This window comes from Lipotes vexillifer, unplaced genomic scaffold, assembly GCF_000442215.2.
Source record: "Lipotes vexillifer unplaced genomic scaffold, Lipotes_vexillifer_v1.1 scaffold278, whole genome shotgun sequence".
NCBI classification, from domain to species: domain Eukaryota; kingdom Metazoa; phylum Chordata; class Mammalia; order Artiodactyla; family Lipotidae; genus Lipotes; species Lipotes vexillifer.
The window spans coordinates 939,374-952,801 of record NW_006769677.1 but is presented as its reverse complement, the minus strand read 5'-3'; the positions used below and the strand labels follow the sequence as shown (position 1 = coordinate 952,801).

At 37.0% G+C, this 13,428-nt stretch overlaps 1 protein-coding gene across 4 annotated transcripts in view; it reads left to right on the top strand.

Moving 5' to 3' along the window:
- Positions 1-13,428, top strand: part of EML4 (EMAP like 4) — a 162,034-nt gene that overhangs the window by 79,030 nt on the left and 69,576 nt on the right. For all 4 annotated transcript variants that reach the window (XM_007445745.1, XM_007445743.1, XM_007445746.1 and 1 more), the window contains exon 3: positions 11,832-11,961. In XM_007445745.1, the coding sequence (XP_007445807.1) occupies positions 11,832-11,961 (130 nt within the window). The remainder of the gene's footprint in view (positions 1-11,831; positions 11,962-13,428) is intronic.

The window sequence follows — 13,428 nt, the reverse complement described above, 5'->3', positions numbered from 1 at the left end:
GGGGCTGGGGGGCCGGGAGCCTGTGCTCCGCAACGGGAGAGGCCACAACAGCAAGAGGCCCGCGTACCAAAAAAAAAAAAAAAAAAAGTAAATTAATATAATGTTATATGTCAATTATACCTCAATTTTTTTTAAAAAAAAGTAAAATCATTTCTGATACTGTAGAAAAATTTTATATGGAAATGTTTTAGTCCCTTGTGAAATTAGAATTTGTAGTATTCACTTTCACACAAATTACTGACAGGACAGTAATCACTACCATCTTCTTAAGATATTTAGAATTTCTAGAGGATTTTTCTTTAGAGGGGAGACTAAACTACCATGGATAAATAGGTGGAAACCTTTTATGAAGCTGTGCTTAAAAGTATAGGTCAGCTTCCTTATTGATGAAGACAACTATTACAGTTTTGCTAGGTGGTGGTGATATGGAACATGACTTGGCTTCAGGTATGGCTAAAACTAAATGTGTATGCTAATGGATTAACGACATTCTCTGTCATTTCATAGTAGTATTGCCATTCAGTAAATCCCCAAATCAGAAACACACCTAACTAGTCATTTCAGTATTTTTAGTTCTGTTCTTTTAGTTTGTCCTCTCCAGTGTGCCAGCAGTATTAAAAGCTAAACCCCATTTTTTCTTGAATATATTATATCAGACACTTAGGTAGAAAGTTTTCCCAATAGGTTTTAAGGTGGCCAGTCATTTAAATTTCTCATGTACCTTCTCTTCTGTTGGAGAATTCTTTCCTTTTGACGGCATATGTTCATAATATATGCACCAGTTGCAGCTGAATCCTTGCCAAAAGAAAAAAAATTACCTGTACTTTGGAGCAAAAGGGAAGGCCCAGGGAACACTCTGGCAGTTTTAACTGCCAGGAAGACAAATTATGTCACAGCTGGTGCCTGGGAAACCCATTAAGACCTCTTGGGGTGACCAAATGAATGCAATTTGAGAATACAACCCAGTGGCAATATGTGAAGACAAGCTGTTAGTACATAAAGGTATAAAAGCACAGGAGTCAAATTATCTGAAGGTGGGAAACTGTCATTTTAAACCAGGCAGCTGCTGGTAAACCAGAAATATCAAGCACTATGACTGCTACTTGAGAAATGAGAGAGCCCAGAGGCAAAATTGAAATTTAGAGGATGTCAGTTCTCCCCCAAAAAACATTCCTAATTATAGAGACTGTGGGATAGTGTACAGGCACAGATCTGTATCATTTGGCTCTTACTCCAAATAACATTTGGGAGAAGACAGGGATTGTCATGAGTTTGCTGTAAGTGTTGTTAATAAGTAAATTACATTAATCAGGTTAGAAGGTGTGAATTTCCTTGGTGGGGCCCTTAGGCTAAAATGATTCATACTTATGGTAGGGGGTGGGAGAGTATCTTATTATTTTGACAACAGATCAAAGACTTCTAAGCTGCTCTTTGTATATGACAGTAAATGGGTGGATATTGCCTCAGACCAGGCAGCAATTACCATTTACAGAGCTCCATTTCTCTATGAGAGTCAAATGCTCTTTGGTCATTTCTTCTCAAAATATACTTTAAAAAAGTGAGTCAAGAGGACTAAAGTACACCTTCTGTGAAACAAGAGGAAAGGAGAAAAGTACACATAAAACTCTAAATGGAAAAGATAAAATTTGATGAAGTATATGGAGTCCTCAGTATTTCCAAAGAATGAAGCAAAGTAATTGACAGATTGAAAAAGGAGGCACGGAGCTTGAAAATGTGAAGAGTGGAAGAGGTATGCAGTTGGAGCTCTGGGGCATATGATAGGGAATCTGAGAAAAAAGATTTTGAGTGTTAACTAAAGTTCTTCCTTCATAGACCATCTTTACCCTTCTCCTGATAAAAAATTTTCCCATTCTTTAGGGCCTCAAATTAATTCCTGAAAATGATCTATTTTTTGTCTCTTAGAATTGTTTTAAAATTTTATTATATGTTTCTTTTGGTATATATATTTGTTGCTCCCGCTGGATTATAAACTATTTGGAGGCAGGGACAGTTTCTTACATAACTAGCCTTAGAATGACTCAATAAATGTTTGTTAAATTAAATGTGGGAAAAAGAAAGCTATAGAAGTAGGAAGTTATTTTAAAAATTGCTCTTTGGATGGAGGGATTGGGATAGATGCAAGAATAAGAGGATATTACAGATGAGGGTAGCAAGATGGATTTCAGATTTGTAACATATGCAACAGTCCCTAGTGGTAACTTTACTATGTGACTAGAGTTCAGTGAAATTCATTAGCATTTAGGAACTGTCAGGCTAAGGTATCAGAAAGTTGATCTGCTTAGGTCTATCGTCAAGGAATATAAACAATAATGATTAGTATTCTTATTTCATGATAAAGTAAGATAAAGTATAAAATTTATCATTGGCCTTCAACCCTGGCCTTATGATGGTTAAAACTGAAACTGTGATTAAAACTAAATTAGTACCTTCCTGGTTTATAGACTTTTAGCCTAAATTTCTCTTATTTCAGCTGGGTTGCTACTCAGAAATTGAACTACTTTTGTACCTTTGGTTACTAGAGGTCCCTGTTGCTTCCAGTCTTGCAGGCTGATCTTTGAGAGCGTTGTGCCTCAGACTTTATAATGCCCAAGGCTTGGGGGAGAGGGATGTATATGTACAAGCATACATACATGTGATGTATATAGCTAATGATGCATTCTAGTTATATATTTGTGTACTGCATAATCATTTTTATGCTCCTTTCTTCCAGTTAGGTTCCTAATATTCTAGATTTCAAAGAATATACTTTAGACTTCTCAGGTGACAATCATTCACCCACGTTCCTTTTTGTTTTCTGCACCTGCTTTACTTAACTCATTGCCTCTACCTTGGGAGATCATTCCCTCTTTTATCCAAATACTAAGGATTCCCAGTACTGAGAGTTATCTGAAATTAAGCTGTAGGATGGAAAATGACCATGAAAATCTTATTTTGGTCTTTTCTTGCTATTTATGTAAATATCTGGGGGCCTTGATGATTTAATACTGTTCTCTGCTTAGAATTTCCTTTCCCCCTACTCCATCTGGTGAATTCCTATCTCTTATCCCGGCAAAGCTCAAAATGTCACTCTCCATAAGGCAGAATTCTTTCTTTCCACTTACTTACCATTCCTTCTTCCTGGACTCATATCTTGATTTCACCACCTATTACAGTATGACCTTGAGCATGTTAATAATCTCTCTAGGTTTCAGTTTTTTTTCATCAGCAAAACTGGAATGATAATAGTAAATCCCTTTCAGGATTATAGTGAAGATTAAAGGACTTAATTATAAAGTACTTAGGATAACAATGCTTAGCACTCAGCAGGTGCTTGATAATTAATATTACTTCACACCACTTACTGTATTGACAGTTTCCTTCATCTTTTCAATGCACTAGGCACTGTTTTAGGTGCTGGAAATTAAAGAAATAAAAGATAACTGACTTTTGCCTCCACAGGGCCTTAGGTAAAGTGAGAAGACAGCTAAATCAATAATTATAAAACTATATAATAATTGGCATTAAAAAGGTAAATTTAGGGTGTTGTGGGAGCTCTTAACCGAAACTGGAGTTGAAGGTTCCTTGCAGGAGGTGAAATCAGCATTCATCTTCCTTCATGGTCTTAACATCCACTTATTGGTGCCAGTTCCTGAATTGTTAATCTATATTCTAGACTTGAGCACTTAAGAATTGTCTTTCTACTTATTAGATTGTAGTGCTTGTATGTCCCTCAGAATTCATAAATGTAAAATTTCCCCAAACTGAAATCATCTTTTAAGACCTAAATATTTCTTAAAACTGCCTCCTGCTTTCCATTTATGCTACCTAGCTCTTGTTTCAGGTCCCCATCGTGCTATGCTTAGACCACTGCCCTGAAATCTGCTCTTCACATAGCCACTAGGATTTCTCTAAATGTAAATTGAAGTCTTTTTTTCAGCTTAAAACCCTTTGGTGGTCTCTATTTCCTATAGATAAAATCTCCATGATCTAACTCCTGCTTTCCTCTACCATCTGGACTTTCCTCTACCATCTGGACTCTGCCCTTTCTTGTTCTACGTTCTCACCACATAAAGAGCTTTTTGTCTACCCTGCCCCCATGCCATACACACTTACATACCCCACTTTACTGTTACCTTCTTTCTGTTCCTTTACACACACTGGAATAAGATCCCAGTATTTCATCACCTCCCTTTTACCTGGATATCTCTTACTTATTCCTTAAGACTTTGTTCTGCATTTTTTTCTAGGAAGCCTTTCTTGAGCTCTGTGTCTCTAATCATATATATATATATTTTTTTTTTTTTTTTGCGGTACGTGGGCCTCTCACTGCTGTGGCCTCTCCCGTTTGCGGAGCACAGGCTCCGGACGCGCATGCTCAGCAGCCATGGCTTACGGGCTCAGCCGCTCCGCGGCATGTGGGATCTTCCCAGACCGGGGCACGAACCCGTGTCCCCTGCATCGGCAGGCGAACTCTCAACCACTGAGCCACCAGCGAAGCCCAGAATTATGTGTCTTTTATTTGTGATGATTTCTTTTATGATCACTTTGTTCTTGTACTTACCACATGTTTTCATTGCTAGTGTGATTCTCTTGCAAGATTTTAATTCCTTGATGCCCTGGCTCCCTTATATTCTCTTGAAAACAAAAGACTAGGATAATAATAGGCCCTGAGTAAATATTTGATGGGTAGATGGATGATGAATATATGTTAATTTAGGCAAGCAGGGGTGACTAGCATATGCCAGAGAGAAGGACCATCCAGGTGCAGAGCGCAAGGGAGTAAAAGTACTTAGTTTAGGAGTTCAGAATAAACTGAAGCATGAGGTGTGAGGTTGGGAGTGTCAAAAAATGAGCCTCAACTGGTGGAGAGGGCCCATAGTGAAAGGTTTTCTTATGCCTTGCTAAGGAATTTAGTTTTTATCCTGAGGAGACTGGAGATCCATTAAAGGATTTTAAATTGAAGAATGACAGGTAGGGGCTTCCCTGGTGGCACAGTGGTTGAGAGTCCGCCTGCCGATGCAGGGGACACGGGTTCGTGCCCCGGTCCGGGAAGATCCCACGTGCCGCGGAGCGGCTAGGCCCGTGAGCCATGGCCGCTGAGCCTGTGCGTCTGGAGCCTGTGCTCTGCAACGGGAGAGACCACAACAGTGAGAGGCCCGTGTACAGGGAAAAAAAAAAAAGAATGACAGGTAGAGTTACACTAATCCATTAATTCTAAGATGGCTATATTTCTTGCATTTTAACATCTCTGGAATTACAGTGCATCTTACTATTGATTACGTCTTACAGTTCTCATAAGTGACACTTCTTTCTAATGCTGTTTGTGATAATGGTACATATAACAATTGATGGCATATTAATTCAAAGATATACAGCTTGTTTTAGATAGATATTCTGGCATGGTGTACAGAATGCATTAAGAGCAAGGTAATAGTACTGCTAGAAGGGAGAATAGAGAAACTGAACATAATCCGGAAGAGAAATTTGAGGCATTAGTGGCGAAGATGCATTCATTTAGTCATTTAGATATTGATTAAGTGCTTTCTAGGATTCAAGCACAGTGCTAAGCATGGGGATATATGCAAGGATCACAAAACAGGTAAGGTTTCCAGATAGATTACAGATAATTATAAATGGTTAAGTCAAAATGGATTGTAGACCTCAATGTGAGGACTAAAACCATTAAAAATTGCACTTCCCTGGTGGTGCAGTGGTTAAGAATCCATCTGCCAATGCAGGGGACATGGGTTTGATCCCTGGTCCGGGAAGACCCCACATGCAGCAGAGCAGCTAAGCCCGTGCACCACAACTACTGAGCCTGTGCTCTGGAGCCCACGAGCCACAACTACTGAGCCTGCCTGCCACAACTATTGAAGCCCACATGCCTAGAGCCCGTGCTCCGCAACAAGAGAAGCCACCACATTGAGAAGCCCACGCACCACAACAAAGAGTAGCCCCCGCTCATCGCAGCTAGAGAAAGCACGTGCGCAGCAACGAAGACCCAACACAGCCAAAAATAAGTTTATTTTTTAAAAAGCATTAAATATTCTGTAAGAAAATACATATAGGAGAAAATCTCAGTGTCCTTGAGTTTGGCAAAGATGTCTTAAATAGGACACAAACAAATACAAATAGTAAGAGAAAAATCAATTAACTAAACCTGATCAAAATCTTAAAATCTATTCTTCCAGAGATTATCTTGAAAATAAAAGGGCAAGCTATATAATGGTAGACAGTATTTGCCAAACATATATTTGTCAAAGGAGTTTAACTAGAATATATTAAAAAATCTTAAAACTCACTTATTAAGAAGACAACCCATTTGGGAATTCCCTGGTGGTCCAGAGGTTGGGACTCAGTGCTTTCACTGCAGGGGCCCGGGTTCAATCCCTGGTTGGGGAACTAAGACCCTGCAAGCCATGCAGTGCAGCTAAAAAAATTAAAAAAAAAAAAAAAAAAAAGAAGACAACCCATTTTTAAAAAGGCAAAAGACTTGAATAGACAATTCACCAAAAAATATATTTGTGGAAGTCAAATAAGTACATTAAAAGATATTTAACACCTGTAGAATTAAGAAAATGCAAATTGGGGACTTCCCTGGTAGCGCAGTGGTTAAGAATCCGCCTGCCAATGCAGGGGACACAGGTTCGATCCCTGGTCCAGGAAGATCTCACATGACGTGGAGCAGCTAAGCCCATGTTCCACAACTACTGAAGACACCGCAATGAGAAGCCTGTGCGCTGCAATAAAGTGTAGCCCCCACTTGCTGCGACTAGAGAAAGCCTGCACACAGCCACCAAGACCCAACACAGCCATAAATAAACAAAGGCAAATACATCTATATATATACTGTATTATTCCATTTATATAAAATTTTAGAAAATGCAAACTATAGTGTTAGGAAGTAGATCAGTGGTTGCCTGAGGACAAGAGTGAGGGAGGGAGAGATGGATTACAGAGGGGCTCAAGGAAACTTTCGAGACTTACGGCCATGTTCACTATCCTGATTGTGGTGATTGTTTCACAGGCATATATGTATGTATGTATGTCAAAACATATATATATGTATGTCAAAACCGTACACTTTATATATGTGCAACTTATTGTATGTTGGTTTTATCTCAACAGAACTGGGGGGGAATATTTTTTTAAAGAGTTACAGATGCAGCAGAGGACTTAGTCACCCACTGAATGTTGGCAGTAAGGAAATGGAGGAATCAAACCTGATTTCTTGTTTTCTGGTTCATACAGTGAATGGGTGGTAATGTCTTTCACCATGAATAAAATATATCAGAGTACCAGTTTTTGTTTTGTTTGATGGGAGGAAGGACACAGACATTCATGGGGAGATGTTCAATAGCAGTTAGATATAAAAAATTATGAGAAGGGTATGATGGTAACAAGGTAACTGAAGAGTCAAGATACAAAATCTGAGCAAGAAAAGAGTATCCAGCAAATGAGAGAAGAAATGGTCAGAGCTAAGAAGAAATTCAGGCAAGGGCAATGTCCTAGAAACTAAGGACATTGTCCTTACCTAAATACTGTCCTTGCCTGAATAGTCAGCAATATTACATGCTGAAGAAAAGTTGAGCAAGATAAGGACTGAAAAATATCCATTGAATTTAGTGGAATAAAAGTCATTGGTGATCTTGGCAAGAAAACGTTCTGTGAAGTGGTTAGACGATAACCAGATTGCAGAAGGTTGAGGTACAGGTAGGAAAGTGTAGACCACTGACTCTTTTCCAAATACTGTATTAGACTTGGAATGGGGGTGGGTGGGTGCATATGTCAGGGGTGGGTTGATTAGGGGGAATACAGAATCGAGGAGTTATTTTGAGTGTACAGTCACTATTAGTATCCACAGGGGATTGGTTCCAGGACCCCTGAGGGCGGATGCTCAAAATCCTAGGATGCTCAAGTCCCTGATATTAAAATGGCATAGTATAGTTGGCCCACGACTTGAGCATCTGTGGATTTTTGTATCCATGTGGGAGGGGGGGTGTCCTGGAACCAATCCCCAATGGATGCCGAGGGACAACTGTATGTATTTATAAATTATACATATATACAGAATTATGTATATATACGTTGAACAATGCCAATAACTTGCTGGTGTTTAGCAAATAGAACACCTACAGGTTATTAAATTCAATGAGTTACAGAGGACTTATTACTCCCTCATACAAATTGTGACCATAATCAGAATATTTAGAAACTGAAGAGAGTATCCCATTTATACTAACTGGGAGAATGTGTTTGTTTTTCTGTTGGAGACAATTGCTAGCTTGGTGTGTATGAAATACAAGCTCTTCTTTCTCCTTGAAGTAAAAGAACATGAAGTAACTTTTCTCTATTTACATATTTGTTTATAAGAGAGGATCTAAAATAATTTAAAACAGAAAATTCAGAAGTAACTGTTGATCCACAGCCTATCTCACTGCTACACTCCAGTTCTTCACAAAGAGAACATTAAAGCATAATTAATACCTGAAAGGCTTACATCATGTGCGTATGTTCAGGGGGGTCTGATAAAGAAAATAAAATATAATAAAATTATTTGTACTTCTGTCTGTGGTGTAGCTCCAAAATTTCTTCAGTGTTGTTTTTAATTTTGTTTTCTTTCACAAGTGCCTATACAGTCAACCAAATTCAATGAGAATTCAGTTTAGGCTAAAGGTTTGTCGTTTTCAACATATAGTACTTGATAATTTTCAATCATATATTATGTTTTGAGACCTACCTTTTTATTCACATCAGCATCTTCATTTTTCTATTTTTCCATTTATTTTACATAATAAAGATAATAAAATAACTAGATAATTGCACAAACATTTCAATTTTTTAAATTGTTACTACTCTACAGAGTAAACTTTGTAACTGGCTCAGTAGTTGGAAACCTTTATATTGAATAATAAAAAGGAAGCCATTATATATAGGCCTTGAAATGGCCAAGACATCAAAAGATACCTCGTCTTTTTTGAGTAAGTGTTTAGGATGAGCCTAGCATAGAGAATAGAGAGCCTCCTGAGACTGATCAAAACTGTGAGGCATAGCACTGCCATCTAATCCTGTGAAGATGAATGGTAGTTTCACAGGATACCTTGAAAGCATTTGAAGACTTCAACAGTAAACTGTAGGACTTAGAAACAGTGGTGATATGTTGATTTTTTTTAACATTTGTGGTAAAATATACAGAACATAAAATTTACCCCTTTAACCATTTTTAGGTGTACAGTTCAGTGGCATTAAACACATTCTCATTGTTGTGCAACCATTGCCACCATCCATCTCTAGAACCCTTTCATGTTTCCAAACTGAAAGTGTGTATACATCCACTCCTCTCCCTTGCCCCACCCCCCTGACCCCTGTCCCTAGCAACTGCCATTCTGTTTGTATGAATTTGACTACTCCAGGTACCTTATATAATTGAAATCATACAATATTTGCCCTTTTCTTCTCATCTGGCTTATTTCACTTAGAATAATGTCTTCAAGGTTCATCCGTGTTGTAGCATGTTTCACAATTTCATTCCTTTTTTAAGCTGAATAATATTCCATTGTATATATGTACCATTCGTTTGTCAATGGACATTTGGGTGGTTTTCACCTTTTGGCTATCATGAATAATGCTGCTATGAATACGGGTATACAGATATCTGCTTGACTCCCTGCTTTCAATTTTTTGGGTTGTATATACCTAGAATTGGAATTGCCAGATCAAATGGTACTTCCATGTTTAATTTTTTGAGAAACAGCGAATACTTTTTTCTACACCATGTGTACCATTTTACATTCCTACCAGGAATACACAAGGATTCCAATTTCTTCACATTCTTGCTAACACTTGTTATTTTTGTTTGTTTTTTTATTGGAGTATAGTTGCTTTACAATGTTGTGTTGGTTTCTGCTGTACAATGAAGTGAACCAGCTATATATATACATATATCGCCTCTCTGTTGGACCTCCCTCCCACCCTCTCCACCCATCCCACCCATGTAGGTCCTCACAGAGTACCGAGCTGAGCTCCCTGTGCTATATGTTTGTTTTTATAATAGCCATCCTAATGGGTATAATTGGTCTCTTTTTTTGAGATGAAGTTTGGAACATTGGAAGAGAGCATGGGAAGTGGATTTTAGATTATATATGTTTTTAATATAGTGGCTGATGGGTTTTTTGTGTAACAAAAAGTTTTAAAAATTATATTTCAAAAATCAGTTGTTGATATAGCAAAAGCAGTGCTCAGAGGAAAATATATAACTGTAAATGCCTGCATTAAAAAAGAAGAAAGATCTCAAATCAGTAACCTAACTTTAATCTTAAGGAAATAGAAAAAAAAAAAAAGAAAGCCAAAGCTAACAATAAAGACCTGGGTGGTGGTGGTGGTTGCCTAACGTTGTGAATATACTAAATGCCACGGAGTTGCACATTTTTAAGTGGTTAAAATGGTAAATTTTATGAGTATTTTACCAGAGTAAAAAGAAAGAGTCAATATAACAAGAAGTCATCTATTTGGCAGACTAGCACTAGATCTAATGACCAGTGATATTAGCCTAATTTAGGGGTTATTGTACCTTATTATATGTGAAAAATTTCCTAGGAAGTTTGAAAAATAAATACAGTAGGTGTCTTCCTTCCTCTCTTCTGATTCATTCTGTCTGAGGAAGGGTCTAGGAATCTCAATATTAAGGAAGCACTTCAGATGATTATGATATATGTGGCTCCCAACAGCATATTATTGTCAGAAATGCAGTGCTATACTATCATATATGTAACATTCTAGCGTGCGAAATATTTTAGGCTCTATACATAAATGTTTTTGCTTTCTGTGCTTTTATGAAGTGAAGCAAACAAAGAAACATGAAAGCCAGATATAAAAGTTAGGTTTTCTTGTGTGCATGTGAGAAAACTGAGTCTAAAAATTCAAAATTATTCTTTATTTCCAAATTTTTAGATAAACTTGCCCCATAGTAGATGTGGCTGTTTTATCTTGTGACTGTGGGTCTTCCTGACCATAGCAGTGTATCCATCACATTGGTTATTGGAATACTGGAATAAATATTCCAAACCTTCTACTGTATAAATTAAGATAACAGGTTATTTTACATAATTATGCTTTATTTATATGGAACAATATTCTAAGATTCAACATTTATGATTTCTAATTAAATTTCAACAGAACCTGAGCTATTTCTGAAAATGGTTGATATGTGGGGAGTTGTGGTTTACTTGAGGCATAGCTTTGAATCATGCACTTTAAAGCTGCTATGTGTGAATAGCAAACCGTTTAGCTAGAGAATGACTCTAGTTGCAATTTAGCAATTTAATTTAGCATGGCTTTTCTATAGATCTATTTTGATGAGATTAAATCTTCAGACAGTAATATTGTATGCTGCATGATGGATTCCTCTGAGATCTCCAGATCTTATTCATTTCCTTTTGAACTATAGACCATACTGGAGATGTAGCTAATTAAAGTTGGGTATACAAGTCAGCAAAGTTCATTGTTCTGTAGAGGAAATAAGTATTTCATTGTCTTTTTATTTACTCTTTCCAAATACGTTATAACTTTATATATACCACATAGAATTGTCTCAGTTTACAAATGTTTATCTTTATGCGCTCATTCCTTTCTTATCTATATACTCAATAAACACTTATTGAAAAATAATAATATTGTATGCTGCCTATGGGGGGGACAGTCTGCTTACTAGTAGACTTAATAGACTTAAACACTAATGGACTTAAACACTATTGGACTTAATTTTTTAAGCTCCTATCTTTGAGGAATATTTTGAAGTTTGATTTTTAAAGTTTTTTCTTAACCATATCTAGGCCAGCCAGGCATCCGAGAAGCTATTTCCATGTCCTGTATAACCAATGGGAGTGGTGCAAACAGAAAACCAAGTCACACCAGCTCTGTTTCAATCGCAAGAAAAGAAACTCTTTCATCTGCTGCTAAAAGGTATGCATTTGTAAAAAAAAAAGCTAACATTGCAAAATTGAATGTGATAACTCAGTCTACTTTTGAAAAGAATGTGAAGTAGAGCTGTATGGAATTCAGGTGAGCATGTCCTTTAAATTCTTTGTCTCTGAATGCAGAGATATCCAGCCTGTACTTGCTGAGTTTACATTCATCACACCTATGGAGTAGTGTGAGGACTTTTGGTTCTTACTAAAGACAGCAAGCAGTTTCATTTCCTGGTTTGGTTTTGTTTCTTTTTAATTGTTTCTTTTTAATAGGCATTTGTTGATGCGATAAAAACATCACTATATTTAATGTAATTATATAAGTGAATTTTCCATGGCAAGTGATACATTTGATATAGCATTTTTAAAGGAGTAGAATCTTCAGTATATATATTAGTGGGAGGTTAAATGCTATAACTTTTATTTTTTAATCATGACTATAAAATTGAGGCTTAATTCAAAATGTTATATTACTGTGTTGTGTGTTTGTGTGTGTATGTTAAGGGTGGTGGGCAGGAGGGCAGTGGAAATATTGTAATATAAAAGTTTCAGTGGACTACGTTCTCTATGTTCTTTTCATCAATTAATTAATTCAGTGTATTCCAGTAAAATTGCTTACTGGATTTTCCTGCTTTTGTGTAATACCCAGCAAATTATTCCATATAGTGTTTGGAGAGACCATAAGAGATCAGCCACATAATCTTATAGCTGTTTTCTTCAAAGAATGATTGAAGAAAAACTTTCAGTAATAGAATAATATTTAAAATGTGCTGATGGAAAATGGTTGCCTCAATAAACTAATGCCAGTGACTGAATTATTTAACAGTGTGTATTTACAGATGTTAACCAGACATTTGACTACAGGAGTGGTGAAGAAATGACAAGATATTTAGGCCTTTTAAAAATCCCCTGCCAAAATTTATTATCTTTGCTGCAGTTTCAGGAGAAAAGGACAAATTATGGAAAAACTAATATGTAGTGGAAATTTTTAATACAATTTTTAATAATAAACTTCCTTGTGTCCAGTAATTGTTTGGATTCAGCCCATTTTTCTTACATAGCTGTAGTTACGTGCAGTGGTCAGTATTAAGTACAGTAGTGACTCAACAATCTAAAACCAGATAAGTCTGTTAATTTATGATGCAGGGGCTTTGTGTTTTTCTTCTAAATAACCCAGAAGAAAAATCTACTGGGCCCACATAAGACTACTAGCCTAATACTATGCATTTAGGATAGTTTGAAGACCAAGAAGAAAGAAGTAATTTCTAACTCAGTTTTAAGTTGCAAAGTTAATCTGATATTTTTGAGGTAGAATTGTATTTCTCAGCACATAATTAAAAAACTGAATATGAAGAAGACAGTCAAAAGTCAGTCTGGGGCTTCCCTGGTGGCGCAGTGGTTGAGAGTCCGCCTGCCGATGCAGGGGACATAGGTTCGTGCCCCGGTACGGGAGGATCCCACA